Source organism: Miscanthus floridulus, chromosome 2 (assembly GCF_019320115.1).
Source record: "Miscanthus floridulus cultivar M001 chromosome 2, ASM1932011v1, whole genome shotgun sequence".
In the NCBI taxonomy this organism is placed as follows: Eukaryota; Viridiplantae; Streptophyta; class Magnoliopsida; order Poales; family Poaceae; genus Miscanthus; species Miscanthus floridulus.
Window position 1 is genome coordinate 175541841 of NC_089581.1, and position 18251 is coordinate 175560091.

General features: G+C 44.0%; 2 protein-coding genes across 2 annotated transcripts in view; both read right to left on the reverse strand.

The window, feature by feature from the left end:
- LOC136535800 (cell division control protein 2 homolog) overlaps window positions 1–7204 on the reverse strand; it is a 69942-nt gene extending 62738 nt beyond the window's left edge. Inside the window, exons 1-6 of the mRNA XM_066528207.1 lie at window positions 6883–7204; window positions 6599–6783; window positions 6147–6267; window positions 4704–4877; window positions 4360–4523; window positions 4181–4268 (exon numbers count right to left, since the gene is read on the reverse strand). Of these exons, the coding sequence (XP_066384304.1) occupies window positions 4181–4268; window positions 4360–4523; window positions 4704–4877; window positions 6147–6267; window positions 6599–6783; window positions 6883–6891 (741 nt within the window). The 5' untranslated portion in view covers window positions 6892–7204. The remainder of the gene's footprint in view (window positions 1–4180; window positions 4269–4359; window positions 4524–4703; window positions 4878–6146; window positions 6268–6598; window positions 6784–6882) is intronic.
- Window positions 363–2745, reverse strand: LOC136535799 (uncharacterized). The gene is made up of 2 exons (XM_066528205.1): window positions 2309–2745; window positions 363–1251 (listed from the first exon to the last, which is right to left on the reverse strand). Exons 1-2 carry the CDS (start codon window positions 2472–2474, stop codon window positions 509–511), a joined length of 909 nt encoding a protein of 302 aa, XP_066384302.1. The 5' UTR covers window positions 2475–2745; the 3' UTR covers window positions 363–508.
- Window positions 7205–18251: the final 11047 nt, after the last annotated feature.

The following is an 18251-nucleotide window of genomic DNA, read 5'->3' on the forward strand; positions in this document are numbered from 1 at the left end:
CCATAGGTGATGTCGCTGCCAGGGACGCCGGGCCATGAGAGAGCAATGGCCAATGGCCATGACGAAGACATCGAAAATCCTCATTCTCGCACTCTCATAGTATAGTTGATGCTCCCTAGACTGTCTGATCGGCCTGTGTCTTTGAGGATTAGAAAACTTAAACTGTAGATATAGAATGAGCTCCACCGGATTCAAGATACTGGTTTAACTCCTACCCACGTTAAATCTGAGGACCAACATCAACAATTGATGGAGGTCAACCCGAACGCTGATAGTCGATCATCAAAACACGTTGGCATATACCAAATTCATCATAGTGGAAAAGAAAGATCAACCTTGAGCTTGCCACACCCTAAAAAAACTCCAAAATTTGAGTACCTAGCTAGTAACTCGGAACCTCGGACATGTACACGCTCTATGGACTGCCTCCACCGAGTACTGGGCCGGGACCTCGCCGGCGAAATCCTTGTGACGTGACGTCAACACTCAGTTAACGAACGAGCACGTCCTAGCTCCGACGCATCGACGACCATATCACCGCGCGGCCACCAAGGCAGAGCACGGCCAGCTCCCTGACGAGCTCGTCCAGCAGCGCGTCGACCACGACGCCCTCCACGTCCGCGCCGACGTCGCGCTCCTCCTCGCTCACGCACATCCACCGCCGGCTCCGCTCCAAGTCGTCCAGCGCCGCCTTCCCCGAGAGCACCACGTCCCCGATGCCCCACCGCGGCCCCGCGCCACGCAGCCACTCCGCGGCCGCGCCCACCAGCGCCTCCGCCGCCGCTTCGCTTCGGTCGTCGTCCAGCGGCCTGCCGCCGGCCGCCGAACGGACGAGACGGTCGGCGCCCTCCGCGAAGAAGTCGAGGACGAGCACGCGGGAGACCTCGTCGTCCAGGCACGCCGCCGCCGCCGCGTCGTGCTCCAGCAGCCGCGCGAGCAAGCGGTACTCGTCGTCGGGCTCTTCTTGCTCCTGGTGGTGATCGGGCAAGGACGAGTGGTCGGCGCTCTGGTGCTCCACCTCGTCGTCGTCGTGCCGTGTCGCCGTCGCCGTCGCCTCCGCGCTGCTGCTGCTATTCGTGCTCGAGCCGCTGGTGGTGGTTGTGAGACGCGTGCTGGCGTCGGCGGAGTCCCCGGACTCCGAGGTGGCTGCCGTGAACCGTACGTCGAGGTCCACAGGGTCGATTCCCTGCACGACGCCGCCTCCGTCGTACCGTCCGATCTTGTGCAGCAACTGCACCTGCTGCTTCGTCCCTGCGTGCAGTACGTCCGATGATGACATCCAAGCTCGCTCATTAAAAAAAATGACATGCATGCAGATAATTAAATTAAAGTATGAATACTGTGCTCCTCAACCGTCACAACGATTATAAAAATATTTATTGAAAAATGATATATATATATTTTTTAAAAAAAAGTATATTTCAAGATAAATCTACTCATATGGTTTTCATATTTCCAAGCTCAATAATTTAAAAGTTATTCATGATTTACATTTCCAAAATATTTGATCTAAGCCTTGTCCAAAATGACATATTTTAGGAAACTAGAGGGGTAGCTGATACGGGGAGGAGTTTGTTTAACACGGACGACGATGCATCACAATTACTAACCTAGTTGACCTAGGTGCGTAGTGAATCGTGATGCGTTGCGATGACAATCGTCGCCATCGTCACGTGCCATTAATCACACGGTCAGCGATTATGGCCATTGAGCACCATATGTTAATGTGTGATCGAGGACAATTATAGTTATAGCATTGATTGACAGTTACTTCCTTTTTGTGCAACAACCAGAGAGAAAGAGACCGGCGCAGCTAGTAGCGTTGTTTTCCTCCGGTTGCCTGATCGAGGAGGCCTCCCGTACCTGTTCGGCTGATATTAAAGTCGGCTAATAAGCTGGCCTAATTGATTTATTATGAGAGAAAAATACTGTAGACTCTAGCTGATAAGCCGGCTGATAAGTTTAAACGAACGGGCTCTGCTCAAGAATCGGCGTAGCATTAATGGTGTTCGGACAGTGCACGATTCTTCTTCTTCGGTGGCATTGGCCATGGCACACTGACCAAGCAGGGTGTTACTCGAACACGGTGGCCATCCTGTCCTAGATCAGCGGGGCCGGACTAGAAACAATTTGCAAGCCTAGCATCCTCTAGAATCCTCTAGCCATCTAGTTGTAACAGTCATCGAATCAAACTGAAAGTGCTGGCTGTTATGTATGCATACAGTTTAGTAAATAAATCTGGTAAAAATGAGGAAGAAGATGGAATTTGGGATCGATGGGTGTGCAGGGATGGCAAGAAGCAGCTTACTCTGGAGGTCCGCCGGCGGCGTGCAGCGCTGGAACTGGAAAGCGGGGGAGGAGCAGGTGCCGGCATCGCTCCCTTCCTCGCCGTCGTCGTCATCGAAGTGGAAATCCAGAACCGACACGGGGCTCAGCTGTTGCTTGTCCTCCACCACCACCATGCTGGCCCCCATCAGCTTCTTGCGCCCCACCGCGGAGTCGCCGTCCGCTACCGCCTGCACCAGCCATCATCCACCATTAACAACCGTTAACACAATACCGCATATGGATCTCTGCGCGCATGCAGTAAGTACACGTCTACTGCTACAAATACAGCAAGTCAAGAACACAAGAGACTGTTGGTTGCAGAAGAAGGTGCGGATCCAGAGCATGCAGAGGACACGTCCAAGATGGTAAGTATGGCTCGTGGAGTGCAGAAAGTGCAGCACACATGACACCACACATGATAGAGCAGTGGCCAATTGCTTGTCTTTTTGGATGCAGTTTTTCTCAAAAAGACAAGAACAGATGAAACAAAAAGCCTCAAGTGGAGAAAAAAAAACATTGCAAGCCTCACGGGGAGGAAATAAATCGTTGCAGCCTGCAGGATAAAAGAATGGGGCCCGGCGTTTCCAGAAGAGCAGATCAGGAATCGGGATTCAGGATCAGGGTGGTAGTTGGTGAGTGGCGGCATACTGAGGCCTTGTTTATTTCTAAAAAAAAATTTCAAAAAGTGCTACAGTAGCTATTACATCGAATCTTGCGATATGTACATGGAGCATTAAATGTAGACAAAAAAAAATTAATTGCATAGTTTGGTTGAAAATTACGAGACGAATATTTTGAGTCTAATTAGTCTATGATTGAATACTAATTGTCAAATAAAAACGAAAGTACTACGGTAACCAAAATCCTAAACTTCACCCAGCCCTGACATGCACGGTGCTTGTGCAGTCCGTTTCTCTCTCTCTCTCTAGATAATCAGATCCAATCATGCATGTGATATGGTTGTGCCAGTAGATATGCCTTGTTTTATTCAGGCATTAATTACAATGATTAAATTGGAGAGGAGATACAGATACTGCCCGTAGCTTGAACAAATTGCTGCAGTGCATGTATCATTAAAACCCTAAGGAGTAAAGAGGAGTAATTAAGAGCAAGTATAATGGCCCCATTTGACAGGCAGAATTTTGGCTAAAACTGACTGAAAACGTTGTTCTGGTTGAATTGTTGCGAGAGAAAAACACTGTTCCGGCTGAAAAAAGAAGCCGAACAAACCGAATATGGGGTAAACCGAACGGGCCAATAAGAGGCTGCAAGCAGGCTAAATGCTGAGATGGAGGAGAGAGGGAATGAGAGAGAGGAGAAGCGGGTTGTAAGCTTATAACCGACTTAGACACAAGAATCAAGAAACTCTGTGAGACATAAAAAGTGAGCCATGTATTAATAGTGAAGACTATAACTACTGTATGAGTGGGCTGATATAGTAGGTCCTATTTGATGATAGCTAGCAACTAAAATTTTAGCAGGTTCAAATCAAAACAAGCCATCAACTAATAGATGTGCTACCCACTAGCCAAAATTAGCAAGGTTTCATTAGTGTACTAAACCTTAGTCATCTAACTAAAGTTTAGTTCTAAGTCACCCAAATACGTGGACTAATTTGTAGCCAAACTAGTTGTTAGCCCTTTTTATATATATATATATATATATATATATATATATATATATATGACAAACACAATTAGTAAGCTATGGCCTAAGGATGAGGATACACAATGCACTTGCCACATGTGCCCAGCAAAATGACAAACACAATTAGTAAGCTATGGCCTAAGGATGAGGATACACAATGCACTTGCCACATGTGCCCAGCAAAATGCTTATGCTGTTGTCTTACCTGAGCCTGCCACCTGGGGAAAGCAGTCTTGAAGTCAGGCAAATAATTGACTCCTGGCCAGCTTTGTCCATTTGGTGTACCTAATACCCTTCAACAGTGACCATGATACAAACAAAATCAGATAGTCTAAAATATGCTAATACAAAATAAGAAACTTAATGCCAGCACAATCATAGAACCTGAATATCTTAAACAGTTCGTCGATCTCAGAATCACCAGGGAATAGTGGCTTTTGGTTCACCATTTCCGCAAAGATACAGCCCACAGACCATACATCAACTGGTGTCGAATACTGTTTCGCTCCAAGCAGAATTTCTGGAGCTCTGTACCATAATGTCACTACCTGAAAAATACTTCCATAGATATGTATTGTGAGTTAATGTGACTAGAATAGACAACAAAAAGTTACGTTATATATGGGTATAAAATCACAGGGATCCATAATTTGGCATCCCTCACAATATTTTTTCCCTAACAGGACAATTCAAACTCCCTTTCTCGAGTTAGAGCATAACAAATGTACCTCATGAGTGAATGTACGGACAGGAATTCCAAATGCCCTGGATAAACCAAAGTCTGCAAGCTTCAGTGTATTAGTACGCCGATCTATCAATAAGTTCTGAGGTTTCAAATCTCGATGAAGAAATCTATGAGAATGGCAGTAAGCAACACCACGGAGTATCTGGTAGAGGTATGACTGCAGAAAGAAGACAATAGTCACATTTCAAAATGCATCCACAAGCATCTCATTCATTTTCTGCTTACGCGATAAAATGAAAATGAGGAAAGGGAAATAAATAAATAGGATGAAAAAACTTCTAGTTACGTTAGTCTTGTTCACTATATAACACACTCCAACCAAGTAAGTAGTAATCTGTTGTGCCACATTGAATACAGTGCAATGTATAATGGGATCAGCTAACTCCTAAAAACATGTTAGAGAACTAGTGGAAGCACATGCAGTACCAGTACTGAGTTAATAGTACACAAAAATAGCGGGCATTGGAGCAGAGGCACGGTGGCACCCACACGAGAATCCCACAGTTCTGGTATGGTCACGCTACATTACCAGTCACTTTACAGCAAAGAATCGACAATAGCAGTGAACACATCTGGCATTCACAGGAGTTACTGTGGAGAAAAAGTTGATCTAAAGTCACTAGGATAGTGTGTCTGTTTACTTGAGGAGATAAAACCATGTGCTATGTAGAGCCCAAGATAACCTTATAAGGAAATATGCAGTGCATGGGGTCACAAATAAACAGGTCCTACCATGTTACTGAGAGGCATTAGAGGCTATGTGAATGAAAACTCCAAACTCACTGCAATAATGTAAGTTGAAGGTATTTCCAAAGTTAGGAATATAAATACGTCCAAACAGCAGGTGCGAGTCTCTCCCCCCTCCCCAGGATAAAAACAATGTTTACAGTGCCACAAGTTCTATACCAAAGAGGTACATGAGGAAATGTAAACATGGATCCTTCTTCCTAAGTCAAACATCCTGGTTTACGTTACTACAAAGACAAGCCTAGTAAGTAGAAAAAGTCAAAATAAGCACTTTTCTCCTACCGTATCAAGACACAGTAACGCTCGACGAGAGAAGACAACAGGCAAATACGGCATATATCGAGCTCAACTGATGATGTGGGACCCATCTCTGTCTTCTATCTAAATTCTAGCGCATCAGACGGGGACAGAAAAGGTTTTACATGCAACAGGAAGACACTAGATCGGCCTCTACTCTACAACCTTGAGCTGTTCTTTAGTTAGATTACTTTTCAGTTCCACATTGCCATTGTTCCGTTGCAAGTTCAATTCCAAGAATAGCATAACAAGTTGTGCTAGCATATACCAAATCAGTAATCAATAAATGCATGAGCCAACTTCGAGTTTATCTATATGCGGAACTGAACAGAAGCAAGGTGTAGACTCGCAATTAGAAACTATCATATTCTGCGCTTCTCACCTTAATCAAAGTGGGATTCTTAGCAAACTCCGGGCAATTGTCCATGAACTTCTTCAGGTCCAGATCCAGGAACTCGAAGACAAGATATATGCGCTTCTCGCTGTGGATAACATCATGTAACCTGCACGCAGAAGAGTAAAGCTTCTCAGCGTACCAACACTACAGGCCATCACACCATCAAATGCTACCGCTTTACTTCACTGGACACACACCAACACCATCATTTCCACCGATGAACGAACCCCATCCTAAAACGACACCTACCCACTGTTGCATAAAACCACCAAAGCTAAACTGGAGGCACTGCCCACTTGGACCGACCAACGAATCGATCGATCACGGATGCGTTGGTCGATCGATCGATCCTGAATCCGTCGTAGTAACAACTAGAACAGGGCAATGCAAAATGGGAAATTTAATGGAGGAGGGAGGACAGCGCAGGCGCAGCGGACCTGACGATGTTGTCGTGGTTCATCTCCTTGAGGAGAGAGATCTCGCGGATGGCGGTGGACGGGACGCCCTCGTCCTCCTGCTCGAGGCGGATCTTCTTGAGCGCGATCGTCTCGTTGGTGGCCTTGTCCAGCCCCTTGTACACCACCCCGTACGTGCCCTCCCCGATCTTCTCCTGCTTCTCGTACTGCAGCCAGCACGCACGCACGCGAACAGCCGAACACGCTCAATCAGAGAAACCAAATCAAAACCCTCGAGTCCGAATCGGGCCAGATCGCTCGCTTACCTGCTCCATTGCGTCCCCCAATGCGGCGACGGCGACGGCGACGGCTGCGGGTGCGGAACGAACCAACTGGCGAGGAAGCGGGAGGGGGTTGGGGGAGAAATGGAAGGGGATTAGGAGGAGAGGGAGAGGAGGTGGGGAAAGGCGGCGGCGGGCGAAGCTGCAGCTGCCATAGGGGACGCCTCTCCGCCGGGGCTGCTGGGTGCTGGCCTGGTCGTCGTCCTCGTCCTCCACCCCTCGCCCCCGCCGCTCGCTCGCTCGCTCGCTCGCTTCTATTGCTGCTGCCCTGGTGGCTTTGGCTTTTATGTGCTGTTTGACTGCGGCAGCTTTCCTCGCTGCTGCCCAAGCCTAGTGATGGTGATGACCTGGGTGGTTTAGGGTTGGCCTGTTTGGCAGGTTACGCCTAGCTGAGTCGAGTCTTTTGTTGAACCTCCCCAGCAGTAAAAGTTCGGTGGTGATGACCTGGGTGGTTTAGGGTTGGCCTGTTTGGCAGGTTACGCCTAGCTGAGTCGAGTCTTTTGTTGAACCTCCCCAGCAGTAAAAGTTCGGCGTTATATTAGTAGTTTGTTACGTGGTTTGTTGTTGTAGTATATGGTATGAAAATGTAGTCACTTCCAAAATTTACATGTACTGGCCGATATGGTAGTACGTTTTAACGAAAGTCGAAACCCACGTTTAGAAATCAAACTATGCATCATTCAGCCTGTTCGCTTGTTGGTTTCAGCCAGCCCAACTCAGCCAGATAATAGTGTTTTCCTCTCACAATAAACCAGCACCAGCCAACCCAAACCAGTCTAAAAACCAACCGACAAACAGGCCGATTGGTAGATGTACCAAGTTATTCTAATGAGCCTGAGCACGGATCATAAGTACATATCAAATACGAAATACATAAGCAAAGGTCATTAAATGTCATGATGAACGATGAATTTATTCGGGCGGACTCACGATAAATTGCGGAGTTACCATTGCTTTGATACTCCCTCCGTCCCAAAATATCTGTCGCTTTCGTTTCCCGAGAAATAATTTTAACAAAATATATATTAAAAAATATTAATATTTATGATACATAATTGGTATCATCGAAAAGATCTTTGAATCTAGTTTTTTAATAAATTTATTTGGAGATACAAATGTTGATAGCATTTTCTATAAATCGAGTCAAACTTGTAACACGAAAACCGAAAACGACAAATAAACTGGGACAGAGGGAGTAGCTAATAATTGGGTGGGTGGGGGGGGGGGGGGGGGGGGGGGGGAGCATGAAATTTGACGTAAGTCGACATAGCAACCACCATGCTTTTGAGCTTTTCATCATAAGCGGTGAATTTTGCTGTTAAGGACGTGTTTGTTCTTTTCCTTCTCTTGGCACTGTGTCACCTTGAGAATTCAGAGCAGCATGTGTGATTTTCAGTTCTCGTGTGGGAGAGACAGAACAGATCTCCTGTAGCACACAGGAGCTGGAGCCGGAGGAGAAAAAAAAAATGAGCTTCTCCGGCTCCGGCGTTGTCAGTGAGAGAGAAAGAATGAGAGAGAAAAACGGCTCCGGTGAACAGTGTCGCTACAGGGGATGAACAGGGGAGGAGTCAGAGGAGCCGGAGCCGGAGCCGGAGCCGTTCGAAGCCCGGCCAAACGGGCTCTTTTATTCACACGCCAACAAGTTCGGTAGGTAAGCCCTTGTTTTCGTAGCGTCTTGGAATTGGAAGCAGTGTTAGGGAGGGAGGGTCAACAATGCAAATTTTATTAAAAATTGGTTCAATTTTAAAATTTCATGAAAATTATACTAACATTGTGTGGGTGGGTGAGGTGGGCTACCTCGAAGTTGAAATCGACTTAGTTTTGAAATGACACTAACAAGAAGATGAGGTCTCGTGGCAATGACGCGAAGATAGGCCCTCTTTGGAACATGCATTTGAAAAAAAAAACGAAATTAGAATATAACTGCATATGCAAGACAGAAGAGTGGCAAACATAAGAATTTTATGAGAATAGGAGTTTAGATGAATTGTATGAAAAAACAGAAAACAAGAAACAATGAGATTTGTGTATATGTTTTTTCTCGTAATTTTCCTGTGAAATTGAATATAAAGAAAAGTTCTCTTTGTTTTTCCTAAAAAAGAATCCTACAAAATCAAATAATACTCCCTCCGTCCACGAAGGAATACAAATATAATATCATGACCCATCAAAGTAGTTCAAGTTTCGGTGAATAGAATTCATATTTATGTCTCCAAACCAATTTATTATGAAAATATACTTCATCATTAACCTAATGATATTTACTTTGTATCATAAATAATTTTTTTTATAGTTTTGGTCAAATTTAAAAGTATTTGGTTTCTCAAGAAGCAAAAATTATATTTCTTTTGTGGACGGAGGGTTCTTAAAGTAAGTCAATCCATACAAATAGAAATCCTAAATTTCTTCCTACGAGTCCAAAGAGAGGGTCATGGTTGCTGTGGGCTCAAATGGGGTTTCGAGCCAGCCCCTGTGAGCTTTACACGCGTGGAGCAGCAGCCAAGGCAACAAAAAAAAAGAGTGAGAGAGTGTGTGTGTGTGTGTGTGAGAGAGAGAGAGCCAGAGAGGCCGGGGTGACGGACGTGGAGACAGACAGAGAGAAAAGACGAGGCCCCGCTTTGCCGACGGCGACGGCACCAAGAACAGAACGGGCACGGAGCGCTGAGCCACCGCTTTCGATGCATGCCAACGCCATGCCACTCACGATGTCGCCTTGTCTGCCCGCTTGGTTCTCTTCTGCCTGCTGCGCGCGAGGGGCAGGGCCAGGCCAGGGCGCCGTGCCGGGCGACGAGGAGCCGGGGAAATGATCAAACGAATGCATCCGGCGTCCCGTCCCGGGCTCCCGCGTGCTTGCATGGTGGGCTGGTGGTGGCACAGCGGCTGCACGAACACGATGCTCGGCTGCTGCGCGCGGCACCACTGACACGGTTGCCCCTGTGTTGTTGGATGGATGGATTGCATCAAAAGCAGCGACTGCGGCGTGTGACGGCCATAAAAGCGGCACGGCGCAGCAGCAGAGGGCCGCGGCAGCGTAAAGCCTCCCCTTCCCTCTCGTTGTGCCGTGGATCCGTAGATCCGCGATGTGATGAGGCAACAACCAAGGCGCAGCGCATGCATGCAGATGGCAGCCTTGGAACCTGGCCTGGGCGCCTGGCATGAGTGCCGACTGCACGCACGTACTTGTACGTTGCGTACGCGGTGGACGTAGCACGTAGGACAAATCACAAATGCACGGGCCGGCCGTCAGGCCGCGTCGTCGTCGCGCCGTGTCGTTCCGGCTCCAGCTCCATCCATCGGCAGCGCCAGGTCACCCATCACACGTACTAGCTATTATAATATGTAATAGCTACGTATCAGCAAGAATTAGTAGAATATCGTCTTCCGTTCCAGTTGAATGACATCATAGACAAAGTATTTATGAAACTAGTCTTCTCTTATTTTTTCCATCTCGAATAGTGAATACATAGGTTCCTTATATAGATAGAAGATGACCCTTTAACTTCTTCAGTTATAACTCTTGAGCTCTTGAGATTCAAGAGTTAATTCGATATAAGCCCACTAGCATAATTAGTTTCATAACACTCCCCTTTGGGCTAATACAACGACAAACTCATACCTCGTCAAAAACTCTGTCTAAAAACTCTGTGGAAACAAAAAGAACAGAGACGAGAGTACATTCTTGCCGCACATATGTATGCAACATATATATCTTATGATCTTCAAGACCACGGGTTTCAATATCTTCCGGATGTTAAGAATATGAACTAATAATTAGGGATTTACTCCCCCTGAGCTCTGCAAGTCACTCAAGAATTTCATGTCAATCTTCCGGACATATCTTTTAAATGTTGTGTCTGGAAGAGATTTTATAAACAAATCTGCGAGATTGTCATATGATCTGACTTGCAGTATATTCACTTCACCCAGCTTCTAGAGTTCGGGAGGATAAAAGAATTTTGGTGAAATATGCTTAGTTAAGTTATTCTTTATATAGCCCGTTTGCATTTGTGCAACACATGCTGCATTATCTTCATATATAATTGTGGGGGTATCCATAGTATTAAGGCCACATGACTTCTGGATGTGGCTAATCATCCGTCTTAGCCAAACACATTCACATGGAGCTTCATACAGTGCTATTATCTCTGAGTGGTTTGTAAATGTTGTTACTAAAGTTTGCTTATAAGACCTCCATGAAATGGCTGTACCACCACAAAAGAAATACAAAACCAGTTTGTGACTTTGCATTATGAGGATCTGATCGGTATCCAGCATCTGCATAGCCGATCATAGTCAAATCATGATTCTTTGGGAAAAGTAGGCCAAAATCTATTGTGCCTTGAAGGTATCTAAGTATTGTTTTAACTCCTACCCAGTGCCTTCTGGTTGGGGCCGCACTATATCGAGCTAGCAAATTTACCGCAAAAGCAATATCGAGTCTGCAAGATACATTAGTGCTCCTATGGCACTTAGATATGGAACTTCAGGTCCTAAGACTTTCTCATCTTCACTCCTGGGTCTAAATGGATCTTTATCCTCATCAAGTGAACTCACCATCATAGGGGTTTTAGGGGATGAGCCTTAGACATATTAAATCTCTCAAGAACTTTTTTTGTGTAAGCCATCTGATGTACAAGAATTCTTTTAGGGAGATGCTCAATTTGTAGGCCTAAGCAAAATATAGTTTTACCAAGGTTTTTTTATTTCAAATTCCGCTTTAAGGTAGATACACGCCACCTCTATGTCCTCCGTGTGTCCTATGATATTCAAATCATCAACATATACTGAAATGATGCAAAATCCATTCTGGGACCTTTTAATAAATACACATGGACAATCATCATTATTTACATAACCTTTCTTTAGGAGGAAATCACTCAACCGATTATACCACATCCATCCAGATTGTTTAAGCCCATACAATGATCTCTGTAATTTGACACTGTATAATTTGCGATTGTCTTTAGAATCCAGAATTTTTTATCCATCAAGGACTTTCATGTATATATCTGTATCTAGTGACCCGTAAAGATACACAGTCACAACATCCATTAACTGCATTTTAAGATTCATACCAGCTGCCATTGATATTAAATATCGAAACGTTATGCCACTCATAACAGGAGAGTATGTTTCATCGAAACCAATTCCGGGTCTATATGAAAACCCTTGCGCAATAAGTCTTGCTTTATATCTCACCACCACATTATTCTCATTCCTTTTTTGAACAAATACCCATTGTATCCTACCGAAAATACTTTGGGGGCGTATGGACTACAGGCCCAAATACTTTCCTCTTATTAAGCGAGCGCAATTCAGTTTCTAGAGCTTCTTTCCATTGGACCCAATCTGAGCGCTCCTGGCACTCTACCATGGACTTTGGTTCGGAGTCCTTGTCAATGATTTCAGCAATTTTAAAGACAAAATTTATATCAACGACTATAGTCTTTCTATTGTATAACTCTCTTGACTTTACATAGTCGGTGGCAATTTCTTCATTTAGCTCATCTAGCTCATCTTTATTTCCCATATTTGATATGGCTGGTTGTTCCGACGCCCTTGTGCCATTACTTATAGTTGTGCGCGCTAGTGCACTAGGGCCTTCATCTAATGCTTGTTCTCTATCATCTCAGCCTTGTGGACGTCTCCGCTGTGCCTGTATAGAGTCATCCGGTTCTCTCTCATTTTCCTAGGATTAGGGATTTGAGAAGAGTTTATCCCTTCCAAGGGTATCTGTACTCTCTTCGGTGCATTAGCCGCAAGAATATATAATTTTGATACTCCTCTTGTATTAGTGAAAGCATCTGGTAAGTTATTTGCCAACTGTTGTAGGCTAATTATTCTTTGAACTTCAAGTTCAATGTCTTTAGTGCGTGGATCAAGTGAATAAATACCACTAGCATTCCATTCAATTTTCCGATATTCCTTTATTTTTAGATATAATCCTCCCCCTAATGCCGGGAACCAATCTTCATCAAATATACTATTGACGTATCTAGCCATGAACAAGTCACCAGTTTTGGGATCCAAATATTTGATTATTGATGGACTTTTATAGCCAACATAAATCCCCATCTTCCGATGAGGGACCATAACGGTTCGTTGGGGCGGTGATATCGACACGTACACAGCGCAACCGAACTTTCGCAGATGGAAAATCTTAGGTTGTTGTCCATGCACTAATTCAAGAGGGAAAGTAGAATGATAGGCAGATGGTCAATATTGAATTAAAGCAGCAGCATACAGTACCGCATGACCCCAACAACTGGTGAGGAGTTTGTTATCTTGCAAAAGAGGTCTAGCAATGACTTTAATTCTTTTTATTTTTTATTAAAGACTCGGCAAGTCCATTTTGAGTATGAACATGGGGAACATAATGTTGCACATCTATCCCCAATGCTAGGCAGTAATCATTAAATGCCTTTGAGGTGAATTAACCTGCATTGTCCATTCGAATTGACTTAATGCTGTTCTCCGGGAAGCTAGCACGTAAACGAATGATTTGGGCAATTAATTTTGTAAAGGCACGGTTTTGTGTTGATAATAGGCACACATGGCTCCACCTCGTAGAAGCATCTATGAGCACCATGAAGTATCGAAATGGTCCTAATAATGGGTGGATCGTGCCACAAATATCACCTTGGATTCTTTCTAAGAATCTTAAGAACTCGTCCTTTATCTTCTGGAAAGAGGGCCTAATTATTAACTTTCCTGTTGCACAAGAAGTGCATAAAAAGTCTTTTGGTTTAGGAAAGTGTGATGTGTTAATGCCATGTCTAGCAGAAGTAGTAATTATTTTTCACATCATTGTTAATCCAGGATGGACAAGTCTTTCATGCCAAATCTTAAAAGATTCTAGATTTTTAAATATGGTTGGCATTGCAATATATTCTGAGGGGGCTCAATCTATGAGTAGTACAGTCCAGATGAGGTTCCAAGCGCTTTTTCTACCACACGCATTTGATCTCCTTTTGACTCCGTAATATAGAGGTATTCGGTACCACTATCAGTTGCAGTAGTGATACGATAACCACTACGACGGATGTCTTTAAAGGTAAGAAGGTTACGTTGAGCTTTTGATATAGGAAAGCTTCATCAATAGTGATTCTAGTATTGTTAGGGATACCACGATGGCTCGACCATAACCTATAATGCGGCCATTGCTTTCGGCAATTATTAATATATTTTCAGTTCTTTTTCTGAAGTGTCTGAAAATATTTTGTCTCTCTAAGGATTGAGTTTGTGGCAGTGCTATCAACCAAGCAAGGTTCTTCCCCTCCAGCCTTCATCTGGCCGCATAGATATGATACATATCAAATATTTAATTAAAGCAAGTCATCGTATAGAAATAAAATAAAAAATAGAACAACCAAGAGCCAAAAAAAAAATAACTCAAGTAATATATATTAGAACCAAGTTTTCTGCCAAGGCAAAGCTCGAGTAGTGCTCATTCAAGAGCATTTATTACACTAGTAGAGAAACGACCTTTGATCCACTTCAAAATTTGGCTATAGTCCCGATATTTTTCGCGCCCGGGACTAGAGAAACCTTTAGTCTCGGTTGGTAGCTCCAACCGGGACTGAACATCCTTGCCCAACGGCTACTGCGCCAGGCTTTTGCTAGAGGGGACCTTTAGTCCCGGTTGGAGCTACCAACCGGGACTAAAGGTTCACTTTTACTCCCGGTTTGTACCTCCAACCGGGAGTAAAAGTCTACTCCCAGCTGGAGGCTCCGTCCGAGACTAGAAAGGGACATTTAGTCCTGGTTTCTGTATACAACCGGGACTAAAGGCCCTCTCCTATATACCCCTTGTTCCTCCCTGAGCCCGAGCCACTTCGAGCTCAGTGTTCTTGCTTCATCGCCGATCTCTCTTCTTCCTCATCACCGGTGATCACAAGATTTCTTTCATTCCTCCATCGATTTTTCGATTCTAAAGGTTACTAACTTTATACTCTCATGTTTCATCAGTAGCTTATTTCATTTTGTGGACTAGATATATGTGATTTTTTTATGGTAGATTTTTTTTTATTTGTAAGCCATTTAAGCTCAAAATCATTTTAAAGTTTGCATATTTGGATGAAGGAAGGTTAAAGTAGTTATTCAAAACTAGTATTGAGCTTTAATTTCTAGCATGCATAGCCCACTTCATGCTTTAGAGATATAGAGAATTTTAGAGTTTTTTTAATTTTATTTGTTTATAAAATGAGAAATTTATATTATATTAAAAATGAGTATAGAGAGTAGATGGCAACTGCTTGCGGATCCTCGGCCTCTCATCAGGTTATAAAGCGACTGAGGCCAGACCTCCCTCTCATTGCATGCGGCAAGTGTGAGGAGAAGATTGTGATGGAGTACCGGGTGAGGAAGGAGTGTCCCAACAAGGGCCGTATCTTCTACAAGTGTCCAAATCGCAATGTGAGTTATTTTGTCGCATTTGATGATTATGGTTAATTTATACTTATTTTCATGATGATTGTGATTAAAGTTCTAATTTTTTGTTTTAATTTCAGTGGGATGGCACTGGATGTTTAGGCTGGTACTAGGAGGAAGAGTATGTTGAACACGTGCAAAACTCTCTTGCACAGGCAGTTACGGCGGCTGATGAGGCAGTGATCCTGCGGAAGAAGCCCATAGATGTTGAACAAACGCATAATCTGTCTGTTTTAGTTGGGATTGGTCGCGAAATCCTTATGCTGCTGAAGTGTATTTTAGCTTTAGTTTTTTAGTGATAGTTGGGATTGTCTACATTGTAGGGAGACTTTCATAAATTAATACCTTATGTGGTGGCATGCATGTCGTATAATTAACTAATTATGTTTTAGGTTTTAATATGGTATGTATGTCATGTAATGCAGATGAGACGGTATTGGATGTACAATGCTGATCGCCGCTCCCAAGAGTTCATTGAGGGCGTGCATTCTTTCTTACGTGTGGCCGAGGCAAACAAACGTGATGGTTTCATGTGCTGCCCATGTGCCATATGTAAGAATTTGAAGGAATATGCTAGCTCAAAGAGTCTTCATTCACACTTGTTGAAGTCGGGTTTAATGCCAAACTATATTTGTTGGACGAAGCATGGAGAAACTGGGGTTGTAATGGAAGAAGGTGAAGAAGAACAATGGGACGATGATGACATTATTGCTGAATATAGGGCCTTCAATGATACTGCAATGGGGGGAGCTGAAGAAGAGGTAGGGGCAGAAGATGAGCCCACTGATGATCTTGGTCAGGCCATTCGTGACGCACAAAGAGAATGTGAAAGTGAAAAGGAGAAGATCAAGTTCGAGCGCATGCTAGAGGATCACAAGAAATTGCTATACCCAACTTGTGATGTGGGGCAGAAAAAGTTGGGTACCACACTAGAATTGCTGTAATGGAAGGCAAAGAATGGTGTATTTGATAAGGGATTTGGGGAGTTACTAAAAATCCAAAAGAAGATGCTTTCGAAGGATAACGAATTACCCGCCACTACGTACGAAGCAAAATAGGTAGTCTGCCCTTTGAAATTAGAAATCCAGAAGATACATGCATGTCCTAATGACTGCATCCTCTACCATGGTGAGGAGTATGAGAAGTTAGATGCATGCCCGGTATGTCATGCATCGCGGTATAAGATCAGGCGAGATGACCCTGGTGATGTTGAAGGCGAACGTCCCACGAAGAAAATCCCTGCCAAGATTATGTGGTATGCTCCTATAATACCATGCTTGAAACGTCTATTCAGAAATAAAGACCATACAAAGTTGTTGTGATGGCACAAAGAAGACCGTAAGGTAGATAATATGTTGAGACACCCTGCGGATGGGTCCCAGTGGAGAGCAATCGATAGAGAATTCCCGGAGTTTGCAAATAATGCAAGAAACTTAAGATTTGCTTTAAGTACAGATGGTATGAATCCTTTCGGGGAGCAGAGCAGTAGTCATAGCACTTGGCCTATTACTCTATGTATCTACAACCTTCCTCTCTGGTTATGTATGAAGCGTAAGTTTATTTTGATGCCAGTGCTCATCCAAGGCCCAAGGCAACTTGGCAACGACATCGATATGTACCCGAGGCCACTAGTTGAAGAACTTCTACTTTTGTGGAACAGACCAGGTGTACATGTGTGGGATGAGCACAAACAGGAGCACTTTGACCTACGAGCATTGTTGTTTGTAACAATCAATGATTAGTCTGCTCTAAGTAATCTTTCAGGACAATCAAACAAGGGATATAATGTGTGCACGCACTGTTTCGATGACATTAAAGGTATATTCTTGAAAAAATGTTGAAAGGTCGTGTACCTTGGCCATTGTTGATTTCTTCCTGCGAATCATCCCCTAAGAAAGAAAGGCAAGCATTTTAAAGGTAAGGCAGACCACCAGACCAAGCTAGGCAACCAAACTGGTTAGGATGTACTCAATATGGTCAAGGATGTGAAAGTGGTATTTGGAAAGGCACATGGCAGTGAACCTATTCCAAATGACGCCGATGATCACGCACCCATATGGAAGAAGAAGTCCATATTTTGGGAGCTACCCTATTGGTAAGTCCTAGAGGTCCGTAGCGTGATCGACATGATGCACCTGACGAAGAATCTTTGTGTGAACCTACTAGGCTTCGTGGGTGTGTATGGGAATCCTAAGGACACACTTGAAGCACGATAGGATCAGCGGTGTTTGAAAGAACGAGACAACCTACATCTAGAGAAGACAGATGATGGACGCTATTACTTAAGTCCTGCCAGCTATAGTCTTAACAAAGAACAGAAGGAAAGCATGTTTGAATGCCTAGCAAGCATCAAGGTACCATCTGGATTCTCCTCGAATATAATGGGTATAATAAATGTGCTAGAGAAGAAATTCCTAAACTTAAAGTCCCATGACTGCCACGTGCTCATGACACAATTGCTTCTCGTTGCATTAAGAGGAATTCTACCTCCAAATGTACGTCTAGCCACCGTGAAGCTATGTGCATTCCTAAATGCAATTTCTTAGAAGGCAATCGATCCAATGAATCTAGCTAAACTACAGAATGATGTGGTTCAATGTCTTGTCAGCTTTGAGTTGGTGTTCCCTCATTCCTTCTTTAATATCATGACACACCTCCTAGTTCACCTGGTCAAGAAGATTAGCATTCTCAGTCCTGTGTTCCTACACAACATATTCCCTTTTGAGAGGTTCATGGGAGTCCTAAAGAAATATGTTCACAATCGTGCTCGACCAGAAGGAAGCATCGCCAAGGGCTATGGAACAAAGGAGGTCATTGAGTTTTGTGTTGACTTTATTCCCAACCTTGACCCGATTGGTGTTCCTAAATCACGACACGAGGGGAGACTAAGTGGAAAGAGGACACTAGGGAAGAAATCATATATT